This window comes from Cyprinus carpio, chromosome B15 (assembly GCF_018340385.1).
Source record: "Cyprinus carpio isolate SPL01 chromosome B15, ASM1834038v1, whole genome shotgun sequence".
Taxonomy (NCBI): Eukaryota; Metazoa; Chordata; class Actinopteri; order Cypriniformes; family Cyprinidae; genus Cyprinus; species Cyprinus carpio.
In genome coordinates, this window is record NC_056611.1 from 9,202,706 (window position 1) to 9,223,499 (window position 20,794).

Consider the following 20,794-nt stretch of genomic DNA (forward strand, 5'->3'; position numbering starts at 1 on the left):
TTAGTGTGCTGCCTCCCAAAGGAGTTCACAGCAATCAACCCAGAAGGTCGTGCGAATAAGCGTGGCCTCTGCTCTGGCTCCTCAAGCCAAGGGAAAGGGGTCAAGCTAAAGAGCCCTTGTAATAGGACTGCCATTAGGGAAATTCACTCCAAATTTCCTCCAGCAGCAGCCATTGATTTCAGCTCAGTCTTTCACACTCTTTAGCCCTCTAAAAGATGTTGTCTCCCTCTCTTTCCCTATCTTTATGCTTCTTTGTCTCAATGCTCCCTGTTTTTCTCAGCCTCAGACATGCACTGATTATCGAGCCTCCTTTAAGCCATCTGAATAATTGAGAAGCCAGTTGGACATGATGGCGGCTCTTTTGCCTGTTGTTAAAGGCCCCTTACCTCTTAAGCTTTCCTAGCTCAAACTAATTTTTTTGTTTGTTTGTTTGTTTGTTTGTTTTCGAGAAAATAAAGGGTATATATAGGGCTTCACAGTATTATTGGTATCTGACATGTCAAATACTTTTGGGAAGTTGGCATATCCTTCCATGTGAAATGCTGTACTCCATCTAAAATTATTTTAAATAGCTTTTTGCAATATTATCACAGTTTTCACTATTGATAATAGTTTAACTTTGACATCACAGGAATAAATTACACTTTAAAACATAATAAAATAGAACAGTTATTTTAAATTGTAGCATTATTTTAATGTATTTTTTATCAAGTAATTAGAACAGCCAATTAATGCATTACCCATTTTTTTGAATATCCAGAAAGGGTAATAAAAATATATATTGTGTTGATAGCGTTTTATAAAATCACTTGTGTCATGATGTAAAATTTTTGTTGTACTGCAATTCCATTCCAAATCTAAAAGGCAAGAACACCAAAACCACGCACAAAAAATTAAAATCAACACAGGCTTGTATGGTAAGTCCAGTCCCAGTCCAGAAGGTAAGAACTTCCATTCCACGCATCAAACAGTATAAGCAGCACAACCTCAAACTATCAGGCTCTATAATAAGCAAGCATTTGAGGCTGAGCGACATGGGTGAGCCTCAAACAGCTGAGATATGAGATTTGAAATCTAATGTGATGGAGCTATTTGAAGCTGTCAGCCTGGCAGGTTTTATATGGCTTTCACACATTCAAGGAGAACTGAAGTATCCAAAAAACGACTTTCAAGTTTTAGACACCCCAGATTTTGTTTTTATTTAGTTGAGTTGTGAGGGAAAACCTTCTCTTTCAGAGAGTTCTGTTTGGTTTTGACGGCCATACAGACTCACCTCCCAACTCTGAGAGAGTATCTCTGTTGTAGAAGGTATCAAACCAGACTTGTCCTAATGAATTCTCTTTTGGGAACCAATCATTATAATTTAATCAAGAGCACACAGTCTCCTCTCGTAGTGTTCTCTTGGAAACAAAGCTGTTTAAATTGTCAGAGCATGTATTTAAAAAGTTTACACCGATACAAAACATAAAAACAGTTACTTGTGGCCATTGGATCCAACCATCAACAGAGTGGGAAATAAACTTTTCTAGTGTGACCACTTCTCAAAACCTGTGAAAAGTTAAAAGAATTGTACTCGAAGGTTTGTTTCTTTGGGAGTGGTGTGAGCTGACTTCAAATCAACTTGGACACAATGCAAAGATGCAACGATGGACGATGGCAGCAATCCCAACCCTCAAGGGAGACTCCCACTCTGTCATGTACATCGTAGGGTTCCTCTCCTATGGGAACCTCAGAAGTGCATCCAATACCTCTTTCAAGGCTTCTCTCAAAAGAGCCTAATTCAATTCCAAACCCTTACTTGAATTTTCTATTTCAAATGTCTTTTTTTTTTTTATATTCTTTACGAGACCATAAAACTTTTGAATGTTTAATTCTGAGACTGAAATTTTACTGTCGAAGTGAGACCGAAAAGGAACAATCTGTGTCCCGCAGCCCTTTACATAGTCAATCCTACTGAGTTACCCATAAATCAGCTCTCTCTAGCTCAACCCCACATGCAGATTTTTCCCTTTTATTAGTGGGCAGTAAACAATTCTAATTGCCAACCAATTTGCTTTTTGCCAGTGTAATTGTGGGGTCATTTATGGGCTTTTACAGCAGCTGCATTAAATTTTTTTTTAAAAATCTACTAATGGCCTTGCAGCTGTACTGCTGCTCTTTTGAGAGTCTAAAGTGGGTTGTTTATTCCATAATGCCCATGTTACATTTACAAGACCTGCAGTGCAGAGTATCAGAAGGAACAGAGGAAATGACCATTCATTACTAGCTATTTTTGCTCCAATTTTTTTCTGGCTGAAATTTCATATTTTACAACTATTAACAAACCTCCTACCATGTACCCACACAAGAGCAACTGAATGAGTCTTATAAACAACATGGGTTATATTAAAATTATCGTGACATTATTTTCATGACAATTAATTCTCTCCAAGATCTTATTAACATGATGTCATCATTACCAAATTAACATACAGTACTGATTAAATAATTATGGACATTACAACCACAGTGTATTCATTACTATTTACATTATTAAAGGGCTAATATAACAAAAAAAAATGTCATAATGTAATTTACATTTATGTTTATTTTTATGAACTAATCCTTTAAAAAAAAAGTGCTTAATTATTATAGACAAAAACTGTCCCAATGGAATTAATGGTGACAAAGATAGGCTTTGTTGGCACTTTATAAAATACCTTGTTGTCATTTATACAAAATATAATTTAATATAGATTTTGAATTTTGGTGTGAAATATTGACTTTGGCTTTGAGATTCACCTACTCAGTCCTGTGTTCTTACTCTCAGCCAGCAATTTCTAATTCAATTGGAGGTTTTTTGGATAGGAGTTCTACTGCTTCTAACACTGAGCATGATGGATTTAGTGCTCTGAAGATTTCCAGCAACAGCTGGATAGTGAGCGCTGACTTTTTATCACTCTGTTTCTCCTTGCAGTTTAGACTCCCAGGGTCTTAAAGACCTATGTGGATGAGAAATGATGTAAATGTGCTGGCTGATATCCACTGGATGTCCGCAGATTGATATTGACTTTGATCAGAGCCCTGCGCTGATAGGCCTCCATGCTGTCTGACCACCCAGTGCCATTTGAATTATGTATTTCTTTTCCTTTTTTTGGTCAGAGAAAAGTCAAATAGGTAGGTTTCAGCATAGACAACCCCCACCATCTGTTTATCTCATTGTGCCCTCTGAACTGTGACCAGAATGAAAAGCCTGGTGGAGTAAACAAACATATTGTGGTGCAGTGTGAAGTATACCGCTAAGGCAGGCATTCCCTTTAATGTACTGTAAATTTAATGTGAATAGATTTAAGACCATGTTGAGATCTCTTCTGAAATCCTAGAGAAGGTACATATGAGATTACCAGGGTATTTTAATCAGGAGAAACGTGAGTTACAGGAGACTCCATTTGCTGTCCATTTAATCTCATCACTGTCTAGGAGTCATTAAAGAAATTTTGTTTCTTTCCAAGTTCAGTAACTTAATCTATAGTGAAGGGCAACACTCAGAGAGCAAAAAGGAGGCAAGGGGAAAGATGGGGACATATACTCTGAGGGAATCATCAGATAACACAAGAACTTTGTGCCAGTGCCAGAGCTTTCTCCTTCCGGACAGAAGCCCTGGAGTGTGACACCCAGAACACATCATTTCTAGGACTAGTACAATCCCTCTGCACACTTAGGTCCCTCATGGTTATCTAAATCGTCTCTTGGGGCGAGGGTTTCCCGTCAAGTCACATTAAAGGAGAGAATGACTTATCACTACATTATTGTTGGCCTAAAGAGAGAGTCTGTTTACTCTTTATAAACCAAAGTTATTCCAGAGTTGAAGAGTCAGATTAGCACATTTGGAAAAAAAAATAATAAATCACCTGATCCACACTTCTTCACACCTGAACATAAAATAGAATGAGTTATGCTACGTAGTTATATCAGGAAATGTGAAATGTTTGAAGTGTTAATGAAGCAGCACGATTCTTGGTTGAGGGGAAAGTTGAGCAGCCGAACGCGGGGGTAGGATGAGTTTCCCGCTGAGATCACCCATCCTGCACAAACCATCAGGAAATGTTACTTACTCCCAGGAAATAGCAGCAGCGAAGGCGGTGGGCGCAATGACGCCTGCCACTGGAGGAGATAACATAATGAATATGAAAATCATATGCAAGGATTTACAATGTACAGTGTTTTGCTGAGATGCAGCGTGTCATAATATGTCACATTCAATGAGTACCGCCACAAACCTCATTGTGGCCAATGGTTATTGCGAATGTTGTTTTGGAGATGCTATATCATACGTTTATTCACTCAATAAAAGTAGTCACACATGATCAATGTTAAACTGATGCCAGGACACTCACAGGGTTTTGTTTGTCTTCTTGCAGTCCATTCTGGGGGTACAATGTGAAGTCCAGAGGCAGCTGAAGTCTTTCGTCCGGTTGGAGCGGTTTGACCAGATCTACGGGTCGAGTGATTCTGGTTGCCCTCAAACCCCTCTCCGCACACTCTTCGCCACAGGGGCCTCGCTCTTCGGAAAAGGTGTGAAAGTAGCCATCCGGGAGGGACTTGTTGCTGCCGATATCATCAGCCTGGCCAATGAGGATGGGCGGCGGATCGCGGCGGTCCTAGACAAGGCCACCTACCTACAAGATTTACACTTCACAATCGCAGGTTTGGACACGCACTACTTTGTCAAATCAGGACCAGTAGAGGGCGATCTGTCTCTGCTGGGCATGACGGTGGGTCAGCGCACACTAGAGACGGGTGTGAACGTGTCCGTCTCGCAGGTCAACACGGTCCTCGGCGGCCGCTCGCGCCGCATAACCGACATCCAGCTACAGTACGGTACGCTGTGCCTCAACGTCCGCTACGGCAGTAGCCACGACGAAGAGAAGGTCCGTGTGCTGGAGCTCGCGCGTCAGAGGGTAGTCGTGGCCGCCTGGGCTCGTGAACGTCACAGACTACGGCAAGGAGAAGAAGGTTCTCGAGCTTGGACGGATGGGGAGAGGCAGCAGCTCCTGAATGCCGGACGCGTTCAGGGCTACGAGGGCTTCTACATAGTATCAGTCGACCAGTTCCCCGAGTTGGCTGACAACGTAAATAACATCCACTTCTTGCGACAGACTGAGATGGGTCGCAGGTGACATGAACGCGAGGGGAACCCGTGCTCGGACTCAACGTCCAGGACTTCTTGCCAAAGACAAGTTGTGTTTGTGACCATATTATGTTACTTTATTTTTTTGTTGACTGTGCCAGACTTATTTTTTTAATACATGACGTACATAGTGTCGACTGTCGACAACAGCAGAGTGCCCTTCTCTCTTTTGGTAATTCTTAAACCCCTTTTGCCCCTTAAGTGTGGCTGCTAGAAGACGGCATATGGCAGTGTCGGCGGTTTATACAGTTCTGCCTTCGAGTTTGTGGGTTTGCTCAAAGGACTATAGGAAGAAGGTTGGTAATGCATTATGCTCACTGGCTCAGCCTGCTGCCAGACGAGCAGATTGTTATTCACGAGCTTCACTCCACTCTGCCTTTTCCTGCGCCTCAGCCAAGGAGAGACCTCTTTTAATCGCTTCTTTTTATACTTGAAAGCCCACCGGCTGTGTCATACTTAAACAAGGACATTGGTGTTTGCAGTGCATCGCTACCAGTTCAGATTCCTAGCTGAACCCATCTCATGTTCAAAACCTGTCGTGGTGTCTTGTAATATTTTAGGAGTGGGTGGCTTGCTGGTAACATTAATTTTTTTATTATTATTTTTATTTCTCATTTTGACCAAATGGCTTAAAACATGAATAGAAAGGGAAAAGAAGAATAAAGTCTGAAAAGAGAGAATTTACAAAAATTCTAAGAGAAATTTACAGACATTTAGGAAACAAATAGGAAATAGGTAGCCCGATGGTCTTGAAAGGTACTTTTGAAAATGAAACGACACTGTTTAAAAGAAATTAGCTCCAAAACCTAGTGAGCTGACTAACTAGACAGCAATTCAATACCTAGACAGCTGTTCCAATAGGCAGTTAGATTAAGTCTCAAGACAGCATTGCATGTATCCTTTTTTTTTTTGAAGGCAAGAAGAAAAAAATCAAGATGGCCAACAATTTGAGAGAAATGTTGATTATAAATATTTTTATATTTGATTTACTACTTTAAAGTATCAATAGTAGTTATCTGAACTACTATTATATGGAGTCTTTTCCAAATTTTTCTGTGCTATGTATTATTATGCATATTAGAGTATCATGCATTTAGCATAGCAACATGCTAACTCTATTACAGTCAATTCTCTTCTGTTATTTTTGTGCCGTGCAGAGAACCAGATTAATCACTTATGATGGTTCATTCTTGTTAGGGTGCTGCCTAGCAAAGCAGCTCGCTAGGTTTAGGAATGGAGCTACTGAAACTATGAAATGATGTTTTTTTTTTTTGTTTTTTTTTCATATAATAGTTTGAAAGCAACACTATTTCATGGTAACATTCACAAAACAGTATAAAAAATTGTGAAAGCATACAGAAATGTGAACACTTGTCCCTTGCTAATTGTTGTACTTGAACAATGCCTAGTGTTCCAACACATGGAATAAAGTCCAGAAAATCGGTCAATTCAATTAATTTGTTTTCATGGTTAAAACAAAGAGTTGCATATGGACCATTCCTAAGAATGACAGTATTTATTTTAGTGCTGTGTTTTTTAGAGGAGTATACATCCTCATGCCTGTCAGTGTAATAAACGCTTCAAGCGTAAAGCGGCATGAATGCTTAAAAAAAAAGAAGCGCATTACTTAAACATGCACTCAGACTCCTTTTTTTTTTTAAAGAAATGTACTGAGTGCTGAAAGCACTACACATTGTGGTAAGGAAAGGTGACAACCCCTGTGAACAGCCTTTGCCCCGAGGGTCTCCCAGGCATGGGGCAATGTCGTAAGTGCTCTGAATGTGAAAGTCTGCAAGCTGCCTGAAATGCATTAAAGCCTGAAGGTGCGTCGTTTAGAGGTTGAAATGCACGTCAACCCATCATCTGGATACATGAACTTCAAAGAGCATCTATTTCTGGTTGGATTGTGTTAATATGTCGGACATGATGGTGCATTGGCGCTTCACGTTAGCGTTCGGTTTATGAATCTGCCCCTGCTGTCACTCTTGGGGAAATCACTTGGGAATGGTCACCAAGATGAATAGATCAATTGTTTCAAGCTGTATAATATTGTCGAGCATATTTTGGGTTAATTTACTGTCATTGAATGCAGTGACATCATGAGTCTGACAATTTCGCTGTATTTAAAAAGAACAATGATGAATGAAGGAAAACATGCAATGTGTTTAATTGCACTGACATGCATCGTAAAGCTTTTCTTTTTTTCTAAACGTTTGGACTCATTTGGACTTCGTTTGTTCTCAACACTGTGTTTCTAAATGCTTCTCTTTGAAAATGTAAATAAGATGACAAGAAATGGGCTGTAAATAAAATGCAAATGTAGATACCTTTTAGAGCTACAGCAGTGAATCTGTGTAGTCTTTAGTTAAAGACGAAAAAAATAAAGAATATTTTGTGTTTAAATTTATTTCACGTCATTGTGATTTGCATCATATTTAATTTTTAAAAATAACTGTTTTCAAACAGGTTTCCAGAACACTACAGTTGACCACTGGTTTAATTTATTTTATATGAAAACAACTCTATGGAAACCCATTTTGGAGTAACAAAAAAAAAAAATCCAAATTTCATTTTGACTTTAGATTTATATATCACAACTGCAACTATATTTCTTGTAACTGTGACTTTATTTGTCACATTTGGGACTTTATTTATTATATTAACCTTTATCTCAAAATTACCGTTCTATTTTTATGACTTTTATCCTCTTTGCAGTTCAATCAAATAGTGAGTCAAGAGAAAGATCAGCTAATATCATCACAGCTGTGTGTGGGTTATTAGTCACACTAGAATATTATGACTTTATATAATAGTTCAGGGTTCCATTCTGCACAAAATGTAAACTGGACATTTTGGCAAATTCAGTAGGTCATCCAGATATTCCATAATTGCACATATTTGAATATTGTACATTTGCATACTATATGCTGCAGTATAGTGCAGTATTCACATCCTCTGCATTTATAGTAATACTCCTGGATTAGTAAGCTATTTTACCTCAGAGCTGCAGGTTAAAGGATTTTAGATGCATGCAAACATTATAAATCCAAATATCTCCAAAGCACAGAAAAAAAGTACACTGTCTTATGCTATTTCATGTCAATTTGCTTCTAAAGTGGAACTGCAAATTAATGCCTTTAATGTGGAGTTTGACGTTAAGTGGCTCTGGCATCTAATTGTACATTGTGTAATGAGGTGTTTACAATTTTCGTTTGTAGTTTTGCACAAGTGATTGAAATATTCATACAGAGAAATGAGGTTCTAGAGGAGGGTAGAGTCTGACAAAACAAAATAGAGCCCCACCAAATATTTGTCATTTTTATTAACAAATTTATGAACCATAACATGAAGCAATATATGTTCCAATACAGTATTTTAGCAATGTTTTTTGGCACTGCAACAGATGCGTTTTCATTACATAAGTATATTTCAGAAAGTCTGGATTAATATGTCTTGATACTTGACAGAGACCCTTAGGATCTCAATCTCTGTGTCCGAGCATCAGTCCTGGAGTCAATAAATAAACCAGTGCATGAAAAAGCATTACACTCCACAGCGGTGAGAATACTAAATAATAGATTAATATCTTCAAACATGTCCAGCTGTGTACGTTGTCTCATTTGTTCCATTACTTTATTTTTTTATGTAAACTTTCCAGCTTTGGGATTGAAATAAATCTGAAATATGGAAAAGTAAAAATTTAAATAAAACAGATATATCGTAAAATAAGCAAATTATTTTAGCCATATATACACAAATACCAATGAAATGTAAGGTTGCCTTAAGGTTTGGATAACTTATGACTTTGCATATTTATAATGCATATTGCCGTGTGTGTGTGTGTGTGAACAGATAAGTGCTGTATTCAAGCGATTGACTATTATTTCTGACGCTCTTAGTCAGAAGCCTGTTCTCCAATGAAATGCTTTTGAAGTTGGAGCTCGGGGCTGAAATACAGTACACTCCTCCAGGACTTCCTCTTGCTCTCCATCTGTTCCTACTTGACTGTAAAATGAACCTTGAGAGGGTGTTGAGAAAACATTAGACAAGTGGGTACTATTAAAATCAGTGAAGAACTGATTCCATATTCATGCTTTGAGGCAGTTGGTTTTATTTATGCCACATACAGTAAATACAGAAATTATAAAAATGAAAACTGAGCCACCTGATTTGTTCCCTTTCAAAAGAAAGTTCTGGAATTTATTTAATTGTGAGTCTAATGAAATATTCAGCGAGAAAAAAAAAAAGTTGTGGAACTTGATTTAATCCATAAAGAACTGATTGAATTGTTGAAGAAGTTTAGGGATTCTTAAGAATTGGTGAAAAGGTGGTTTCAAGGAAGTTATTTAGATTTATGGTGAACGATTACAAAAACATTTTTTTTCTTTGGAATAGCATGCACTGGCTAATCCATAATATAGCTCTGGGAATAGATATTAAGAAACTAAACAGAGTCTGTTCTGATTTATTTCAAATCTTTGTGTGCATAAAATATAAGTTTAAAAAAGAATGCAATATTTTCTGTATAAAAGTTAATTACAGAGTATCTACAATAAAGTAAATATATAAAAAATAATTTACAACACTTGCCAAGTTCTTAGAAATGTACAGTACGTTATATTCCTGTCTGTGAATTATTATTTTTTTTAAATAAGTATACACATTTTAATCATTATTTTCAAGTTTTTAAATACATATTCCAGTAGAACTCATATTTCAATCAAAATGTTTATATGTATTTCATAATTTATTATTCATACAGTTTTGGGAGGAATCACACCGCTACATTTTACAATCGAAGCTAACTTTGCTTTGTCATAAAAAGGTCAAATTGTCTTGATCAATGTATTTTTAATAATTTCATCGATATACTGTCATGTCATTGACCTGTTATTACAACTTTTCAAAATGTTTTCCAAAAGTAAACTACTTTGAGCACATTTGTTGTTATTCATCAAATACCCTTTATTGTACTGTATATTGCATTTGATGTTTCCCAATAACTGCTTCCCACAATGCACTTGATGAAATGTAAGCAGAAATGTAATGAACCCTAAGCAGAAACACGTTGGTTTTGAAGACAACGAGATCTCTGAAAGAGCCAATCAGCCATCTGTCACTGAAAAACACAAAGCTGATGGAGAAAAAAAGTTTTTGCTTTGCGTCCAGACGAGTGTTAAGAAATAGGAGGTGGGAGGGAGATGTCAACGCTCATTTTCTCTCGTCTCTTTATTTCTCTTGTTCCTGCTGTCTATTTTCACAGGTCAGCATGAGGTCGCATGATGTTCCTGCAAGAAAGAACAGGTTTTTCCTGATAAAGATGTTGCCTCAGGATTGTCTGCATGAATGTCAAACTATGAGCACTCCAGGACGCTAATTAGTTGCCTATTCATCGTTGTATCAATTAATTCAGTCTTAAAGTGATAGTTCACTGATAATTCTGTCTTTTCAAAACCCTTTCGACTTTCTCCTCTGGAACACAAAATAAGTAGATCAGCAGAATGTTGATGAAGAAGGAATAAATCATTCTAAAATGCTTGTTGAAGTTGATGGACATCTAGACAGACGGACAGTGAAGGGGCCTCAGCTGTGTTTTGTTGTCCTGATCCCCCCACATTCCTCATGACAGGTGCGAACAACGCCAGGGCCCCGAGAAATGTCTCTGCACCAGTCTGTAAACCCGGCTGACACTGTGTGTGTTCGCCAGTAAGACTGACTTCACACATTATGCAAATCATATTGACAGCATAGCTAATGCTTTTTATTACGCTAATTACCCTTAAGGTCATTTCTGTTTTTGGCGCCAAGGCTAGAGTCTAGGAAAAGAGAAAACTAGTTTAATAAGAGAAAGCACATTAGCAAAAGTGCTTTAAAGAATTATCATTTTATGATTTTGGACCATTTATGCAATAAATATCACTAAAAGTAGGAGACGATGTCATCTAATGTTGAAATTGTGTCCTAAGATTTAACTGCATAATACTTGTTGCTGCCTCAAGCTGATTGTTACATAGCATATTGTATTGATGTTTTATGTGTTTGTGTAATTTTATATATTGTCTCCAACAGCCCAAGCACCTGTAGATATATGGAGAATCTAAAAAATACATAAGGAATAATAAATAAGCTCAATATCAGATTCCAAGTGATCAAGGGCTTAAAGGGACAGTTCACCCACAAAAGACAATCATTTACTCTTCCTCAGTTTGTTCTGAACCTGTTTTAATTATCTTCTTCTACAGAGAACAAAAGAAGATTTTTTGAAAAATGATGGTAAGCAAGCAGTTTCTGGTTTCCTTTTACTTCCTTCCACATGTTTCAAAATATCTTGAAGAAACCAAGAAGAAATAAACTCATACCGGTTTAGAACAATTTGAGAGTAAATAAATGATAACAGAATTTACATTTTTGGGTGAACTGTCCCTTTAAGACATTCTAATTCAACCCACTGCAAAGGGTTTCGCCAGTAGTGGGCACTTATGCAACGTAAGCAGTGGTATACATCTGTGTCAGTGAGATAGAAGGGTATAAGCAAGAGAAGGGAATCATAAGAAATAATCCAAAATCTAAGATTTTTTCATTCTACTTCACTTTCCTGCAATGCTGCAAACTTCCAGATTAAAAATGTGTGGTCTTTTGTTTCAGCTAAAACTCTACTCCAAAGTATATTTCATTTTTTTATGCATACGCTAGGTTATTTTGTCTTCTTTTGTGTTCTGCAGAAGGAAAAAAAATGTCATTTTCATTCTTCCCCCAGCTGCTTATGTAGCTATAGTTGTACGAGTGGCCATTATACAAGGAGCTAGTCAATGCATGTTTTTTTTTTTTTTTTTTTTATCAAAATATGTGACGATTTTATTTTGCTGAACTTTTGTATAAAATGAAATTCCAGTCATTTAGTGTGTCACAAAACAAAATCCACTCTTGTACTTCCCCATCCAAATGGATTCTGGAAAATGAGTCCAATCTTTTCACTGGTTTAAAAGGTTTCTTGATGCAACACTTTTCTATTTTCAGTTGCTTTCTGTGACTAGCATGATGGACATAAAGTGAATTGTACATTCAGTTATGATCATTCTGAATCTAGTAAGACTATCAAAATTACATGTTTCGGTGTGTGTAATCTTGCCATTCATCTTGGATCCTGGAGACTCTGCGCAACCAATAGAGGTCGAATTTGTCCTGTTAGACATGTTCACTTGTTAGGCTTGACATGCAGTGATTTCCAGAGGTTTCTGAACAGCGTAACAGCATTCTTTATTTGCCGGTTCCGTGTAGATCCTCCAAAGGAATAGTTCACCCAAAAATGAAAATGTAGAAAATTTACACCATTTGCACACCAATAGATCCTCTGCAGTGAATGGGTGCCGTCAGAATGAGAGTTGATAAAAACAATCACAAATAATTCACAAGTAATCCACACAACTCCAGTCCAATTAACATCTCACCAGTTTAAAAGATGAGTGTTTGTAATAAACAAGTCCTCTGTCCATATTGCTTTATTCAGCGAAAAAGTTGCCTCGTCTGAATCAGGAGAGAAATATGCATGGATCAAGCACAGTTCTAAACAAATACATCAGTGGATTTTGATGTGAGAGGACAACATGGCAAGGACACAAGGGTGTGTACATTTTCAGTAATTTTTTTGGTTTTAACATCCATGGAACCTTTCCACTGCACAAAATGTTCTTTACAGTGAAGAAACAAAAATCTTTATATTATTAAAATGGTTCTTTTAAGAACTCTTGAGTGAAATGTTCTTTGGAGAACCATAACCATTATTTTTAGGAGTGTATATGTGACTTTTATATCACTTTTTTGTTTAAGAGGAGACTTGCTACTGCAGAGCTGGGGCCCAAAAACTGGTATTTCTAAAGTTCAGTGCGCTCGTAAGATTAAAATATGATACCATTAATACAGCATTTTCATATTCAGTTCAGAAATGTTCCTATCAGTCTCCATTCTATAAGCATGAAAAAGATTTAGACATTTTTTTTTTTTTTTTTTTTTTTAGCATAGCACATCCTGCAACGATATGGGGGATATTTAAACGAATAACTGCAGCAAAGACCTTGAGATTTGATCTGATTTTTTATCATAGCATATATTACCTCAGTTCTAATAAAAATAATATAATCTAGCTAATAAAAATAAGAATAAATAATAAAGCCTTACAAAGCCCAGGAGGCTCTAGAGTTACATTCTGTCATTTAAATGGTTCCATCCAAGTATTAAACCCAATTCTTCTGTACTTTAACTACATTTAGGCTCCGTTCCAAAAGCTAGTGAGCTGCCTGGCTGTCTGCTGCCTACACAGGCATCTGCATTCTAACCGAACAACTCTCTCATCGCCCACACATCACACAAATACTGCTCTTCAAATGAACCGCACAAGAGACCCAAATGGTTAGCATGTTGCTAAGCTCAAAATGTTTTAAATGTAAATCTCTAGTTCACTATGTTTTAGAACAAAGCCTTAGTCAAACTCAGACATCTCTGAAGTTGTTCTGCTCTCATTTTTTTTCTATAAAAAAGTCTCTAAGCACATTTATTACATCAATAGCGAGCCACGGAATGTTTTCAGGATTATCCTTCAGGGATTTCCTCAGGCTTTGTTCGAAATCCTAGTGTACTGCCTACTTAGGAACGTGCATTCTCACCGCTGTGGGTTTTCCAAAAGGTGGGTTCAAACGACATTAATAGAGAAGGCTCTCGAATGAAAAATTCAGTGTAAAAAAATAAATAAAAAAAATAATAATAATAATCATCCAAGATGGTGGACGAAGCAACTGTAATAAAAACAGTTTAACATAGTTACAAAATGGACTGCTACACTCAATATTCGCTGTCTAATTTTATGCTTATTAGAGTAACATGCTGTTGACTTATCAACATGCTAACACAAACTCAATAGAGTGTGACAAATTGGGTTCCGGAAATAAAAAGCTCATTTGTTTTTCTCTAAATGGGGACTGATTTTTACTGATAACTTGTATATCGTTAAAGATGTGTGAAAATCCTGGTGAAAAACTACATTACCCATGATTCTGCTGAAAAATCTCCACCCACTCCAAAGAAGCACTGCAAATGACTTGATGCTACCTATGCTCTGCTTCAACTTTTTTATGGGTGTGGGTGTGTGCATAAAAATGTAAAATGTATTGTTTCTGTGTACACACTCAACATATTTAATTATGGTTTTTTTTTTTTTTTTTTTTTTTTTTTTTCTGGAGCATCAGTGAGCATTTGAACCTTCTGTAATAGTTGCATATTGTCAGACTTTGTTCTGTGTTTTGGTTGTGTTTTGTTCCCCATGTGTCCCAGTTTCTGTCTCCCGTTCATTGATTTGATTCCAGGTGTTTCCTATGTTGTTTCCACTGATCCCAGGTGTGTCTTGTCATCCTAGTATCCTGTTCTGTGTATAAATAGAGTTCCCTGTGTTTAGTCCAGCGTCTGGTATTGTTTATGTCACCTCCTTGTGCTACGTGTGATTTCCGCAATATGAATACATTTCTTGGTTTAGTACTCCTGGTCTCCTCGTTCCTCGCTCCGTGTTCCTGCACAGTAGCAAACCGTGACACATATGAGTCCCTCAGTTGTCCTCAGTGTGAAAAGATGGATCTTAAAACCATACAGTCATTGTTGGAAAGGGTTCAAATACATGAAAATGCCGGAAAACGAAAGAATTTGGTGAAAAATCACAAAAAAAACAACTAAACAAAAATTCACAGCTATGCATCATTCAGGTAACAACACAGTATTAAAGATCTTTTGAACAGGGTTGTTTTTATAAGTTCAATTATTATTTTCTCTAATGGACTATATGTAAATATCCTTTATGTGAAGTATCTTATTCAGGTCAGTACTAATTGAATAAACAATAACAAGCATTTTGTATGATCCCTTTTATTTTGGTAAAATAATAACATCTTGAAGATTCTGAATGGGGGATGTAAACTTTTGAGCTCAACTGTACACGTGAGGCATGCTATTTGTATGAACTTTCCAAATCAGTCACCAATGGTCCAGTTCAGTTTGGATGCTAGACTGTATGTAGCAAGGCAGCTGTTCGGGTTTTGGAATGGAGATTGATTCACTAAACAAATCTACTGAATATAATTTGATAACAAATACATTGCATGCTTCAATTTGTAAATTAGGCCAGTTTTACCACAGCCCTACCTTTAGTTAATAGATCTCACATGTGAATTGAGGGTACTCTTCAAATTAAGCTCTGGTGAAGGCCAAAGCTCTGTAATTTATATTTGGGCTAATTAGTGAGGTGTGGGTCTTGTCTTATAAATAGAGGCAATTACTCATGAATATGTGTGGGGCTGTCCACTGAGGGTGAGCACTTGGTATACATGATGTTGCTTTCTGCTTATGTGTGTGTGGTGTATACAGTGGCCTCAAAACATATTTGGACTCTGAAAACACTCTTAAAAAGGTATGAATGTCATTGCATTAGATAATAAAGTATTAAACCAAGTGGAATGTATTTCTCATATCAGCCTCGCTAAAATCTGTAAATATATTTTCCCTCATTAAGAAAAGTTTTAGCTCAAGAGAAATATATAGCGCCATCCGTTTTGCTCATTCATAATATTCTAATTGCTTTGACGTTATTGTTAGTGCCCTTGTTGGCTTTGTTAAAGACAATGTCTTTTTTTCCTTCACCTTAAGACCTTGGTCACGCTTCCCTCTGCCAAAGCATCTCACAGAGTTTGTATGGCATATTTTTCCGTCTAACATGCAGGCATATGGCCTGTTTTATGAGCATGATGTAAATAAGAGCAATGGCACGGTGCTGTTATGCTTTAAGCAAACTCACCCTTCCACCGGCAGCAGCACCAATCTGTTCTTGACTCTCTGTGAAAGGCTGGCAGTAGCAGACACATATGTTATCTTGAACTCCACTGATGTGTTAAGAACAACTTTGCTTTTTCAGGATAGTTTTACTAATCAAAATAATAATAATAATAATAATAATAATAATAATAATAATAATAATAATAATAATAAATAGCCAGGCTCTCTGTTATATGAATACAATCTTGGTAACTCTGGATGACCTGACCTTGTTTCATTTGACTGTGAACTCACCCAAATATTGGTCCGGCCTGCATGACTTGTTTTGAAAAATATTCACATAGCTCTTTTCCATACAAAAAAGGCATACACTGACCAGAGGCTAAGTTAAAAAAAAAAAAAAAAAGTGAAACAAGTATAAAATATATAGAAACACTTTATTTTAAGGTGTCCTTGTTACACGTTACATGTACTTACTGTTATAACAACAATTAATTATGCATAACTACTGTACATACAAGTAACCCTAAACCAAACCCTTATCCTAACCCTAACCATATAAAGTATGTTTAGTTAATTAATATTACTCAGTACTTAAATGTATAATTTCACTGTAACAATGACACCTTAAAATAAAGTAAAACCAAATATTCATGTGTAACTTAGTTAATAATGCTGTACAATATTTTTTTACGTTACTGTATAATCCTTAATTTATATACAAAATGTACTGTATGCTGATGAAATTTAAAAACAAATTGACTAATTAAATTCTTTCTAGATTAAGAATGGTCTTTCCCCTAATGCCACGTGTTTCTGATAAGCAGTATCAAGTAGTAAATCATGGTTGCCAACTGTAATATAAAAATTTTTTTTTTTCACCCCAAATTCCTCAAATTAAATAACACACTACAGTTAAAGTCATAATCAAGTACTTTTAGTATGTTTGGTATTTGTGTACTTCTTAAAAGCATAACAAAAGATTATTAAAACATAACATTTTTTAAAGTAAAAAACATTTAAATTAACAATTACAAATTGCACCACTTTTTAAAAGTGCATGTTAAGACACATGGTTATGAAAATGCATACTTTTCAAGTACTCTTACATGGCATTTTATTTCATGAATATTATATTATCTGCAAGTAGATTTTTTTTTTTTTTAATATATACTTTTATGGTTTGAATCACATTCGGTACAATTAGGCCCACTTCCTTTTAACAAGAGCTGTTTCAATGGGAAAATGCACTCATTAAGCCACTTCACTGAATCTTTAAAACTTCAGTTTGTTAGTAATAAAAATATTATTTTATATACAGTGACTTGCTAATGTATGCAGAGCCAATTACTGGATTGCAAATTCTGGACTAAAATTTATTTTTAGTTTGTAATATTTTTATCTAATGAAACAGAAATTATGTGACACTGGTTTATGCTAGAAAAACGTTCTAATAAAATTATACAGTTTGAATCCTCTGTATCGTTTTAGTTAAAACATAAACCAGTGTCACATTAAAATTATTTTCCATTTCAGTCCACTTCAGGAAATTCTTCTATTCTGCATTTATTTTATTTTTTTGTTTTGTTTTGTTTCTCTCTCCCATTATCTATTAATAATCAAGTTTGTGAAAGTATTTTGTCCCTATCTTACAGAAGCACTGCTTTTGCACAGATGAAAAATTGCCTTAATGAGGGTACAATCGCATTTCATTTGACCTCTATTTGTGAGTTATTAAAAAAAAAAAAAAAACCTGCAGTATGATATAAAACCAGGTTTGGGGGTCATTATACAGGCTGTAACCTGCAGGACAGCTGTGAAAATAATAACTGAAAAGCTTTTGTAAGAAGGAGATTTTTAAGAGGCCAAGGGTCACTCTGAAAGATCTCCAGAGAATGGAGTAAAGGTGCACCAGTCAACCATATCAAGAGCTCTGCATAACACGGACCTGTTTGGGAGGGCGGCACCAAAGAACCAGTTCTCAAAAAGATCCATGGGTAGAGTTTGGATAATAATGAAAAAGTTATGTGGGAGGATGTTTTGTGGTCAGATGAGAGTATTTTAGGCAAAATTCAGTAGTATGCATAGCACAACCTCTGCCAGACTGAGCGTTTGCCCCATGATATTTTAATTAACAAGCCCAGTATTTGAAATCTCTTTCATAAAAAAAGACATTTCAAAAGCTGTGGTTTAAAAATGGTCAAAGCCCGCTCAATCCAGTTGTTTTTGATGATGAAAAGCTGACAGGAAAAAGAGCAAGGCAAAGCACAGAGAAATCAGTGTAATTGGCAAATTGAAGTCCCACTTTCCCTTATCAACCTCTCGCAAACAAAGGGACGAATTGATATATGGGTGTTAAGGTGCTGCTGTAAAGATATTGGGCTCCTGAAGGATTTGTCTAAGCTAAGCTCATGAAACATTAAGCAGTGACAATTCCATAAGATCAATAGGACTAGCACACCCGCTCTTTTTCTTTCCTTCGCCTCTGAGGCCATATTGAATGTACCGGTACCATTTTACTTTTTTTTTTTTTGGATATCATTTTATATATTTAGCTTATTATTTATCCATTTAATTTAGAGAGTGTAAATGCAAGTATTTGTATGTGTACATGCTTTTAGTTGAACTTCAGTGGTCCATTAAGAGTCTATGTTCTATGTGTTTCACATATGAAGTGAAGGAAATATCAGCTGTAATATAATTTTTAGCAGGTCTTTCTTCACTCAGTGTTGATTAGATTGGAATTCCATGATTGTTTTTTTTTACAGAAATTTGAATAAAAATACAGAATTACCGAATTTATTTTTAAAATGATAAATGTGCAGCACCCAATGCAACTGAACGTACTGCTGCTTGAAACAATAATTTTTTTTTTTTTTTTTTTTTTTTTTTTATTCTTAGCCAAGCACCTATTTTGATACTATTAGCATGATAACTATTTAGCATGCACCCAAATGCAAAATAACATTCTATTTAGAGTAAACAGAAGGCTTAATTAAGGCTAAAAATCATTTTAAAGCAGGCTGGAAAAATCCTTTTAAAATTTATTTCAAATGTATCGTTTCTCTATGCCATTGGCCTGTTGGTTGTGGCCTCTGCCATGTTTTTAAATTTAAATCTATTATATCTTTTTTGTTATTATTACAGTTCCCTTTCAGTTGGTCACTCTCGACGTCACGTCGGTGACCGATGAACTGGGATCTCGCTTTGAGAGACCAATCGTTTTTGCGTGTAACTAAATGAGCCAATGCACATTGGCATGCAATTATTGCATCCAGCTGCCGCTGATCACAGCGTGAGAATAAAAATGCAGCAGGTGCAATGCATACCAGCTTTTTGCTTCGGAGCCGAGTGATCACATCATCCTGCTCCTGACTACTCTACTGAGAGAAGAAGACTGAACAAGTTCAGCGCGCTCTTTGAGAGCTCTTCGTGTTGGTGGTACGGCGCTTCAGCGGTGGTGGTTTGCCATGTCAAGTGGGTTGCACACATCAGGCTGCACCACCCCCTGTTTGTGTTGCAGGCGGCCATCTCCCCTGTGCGCTTCAGCATGCTAAAAGAGCTTTTTCTCTAAAAGAGCATTTACAGGTGCATCTTTTTAAAGATGATGTTGCGTGGCAAACTTGACGTTACGTCTTTGTAAAGATGATGTGGGTCGTGCTATAGTCAGCGTATCACCCAGGCATTTCTGGATGCGGTTGTTACCTGGTGCTGGGTGATGGTCACGATCGCTGCCTCACATTGCTGGTCATTTAGCACGCTGAGGTGGTGTTTGTGGATGAGTCATGTTCTCATTGCGGGAAGATGATATCTCGGAGTCGCGGGCCAAGCTCCGCTTCCTCAAAGGGGCAGAGCTCCGTTGCCTCTGCCTCAATCTAGTTCTCCTCATGACGGCAGTCAGGCGGGGGCTACTTCAGGCTGTAGCATGAGCTGTCTGAGAGTCACAGTCATGGCAAACCCTCCAGGCAACCAAGCCTCGGGGGACCATCACTCCTTTTGCACTCCTCAACCAGTTGAGCTTCCATTGGAATGTGCTGGGCCCTTTACAAGGAGCATACTAGCAGTATCCTTTGGCACTCCTCCCAATGACTAGATGTTGATCACTGCACCCTTCAGGTGGCCCCCTCTCCTTGTGTTTTCACGAAAGTCACGGAGGGGGCTCTTACAGAAAGCAGGGTGTTTGCATCCTCGACTATCTTGATGATTGACTTATACTAGCACAGTCTCAAGGTCAGTTGTGCGACCACATTGACCTGGTGCTCCGGCACCTCAGCCTGTTGGGTCTTTGGGTCAACTGGGAATGGTGTTAATTTCATTGACAAATAATTTTCGTCATATTAGTCACTCCCATAGTGGATCATTACAATGTACACGTCACAAAGTAGCACTTAAAGTCGCGCAATCACACGTTCTTTGCCGTTGCCATTCCATCAGCTGTTGCTGCTTAAAGTCCCTATTATTTTGATAATAGCATATGGCAGCTGCAGCAGCACTTACACTGCTAGGGCTATTGCATATGAGACTGCAGCAGCACTGGCTTCATGGCCGAGTCCCAAGGTGGGTGTGGCAGCTCACTGAGTCCATGTTACACCGGCCTGTCACCAAACCTTCACTGCGTGGTCAGATCTTACGTTCCTCTAGGCAAGAGTGCCCCTAGAACAGGTCTCCAGGCATGCCTTGGTTTACACGGATGTCTCCACCACCGGCATGGGGGCCACATACAACAGGCACGCAGTGTCAGGGGTTTGGACGGGCCCCCATCTGCACTGGCATATCAATTGCCTAGAGTTGTTAGCAGTGTGCCTTGCCTTGAAC

General features: G+C 37.3%; 1 protein-coding gene across 12 annotated transcripts in view; it reads left to right on the top strand.

Moving 5' to 3' along the window:
• Positions 1-7,497, top strand: part of LOC109064829 (teneurin-4) — a 208,012-nt gene extending 200,515 nt beyond the window's left edge. For all 12 annotated transcript variants that reach the window (XM_042739124.1, XM_042739127.1, XM_042739122.1 and 9 more), the window contains one exon: positions 4,401-7,497. In XM_042739124.1, the coding sequence (XP_042595058.1) occupies positions 4,401-5,159 (759 nt within the window). In that variant the 3' untranslated portion in view covers positions 5,160-7,497. The remainder of the gene's footprint in view (positions 1-4,400) is intronic.
• The last annotated feature ends 13,297 nt before the right edge of the window (positions 7,498-20,794 follow it).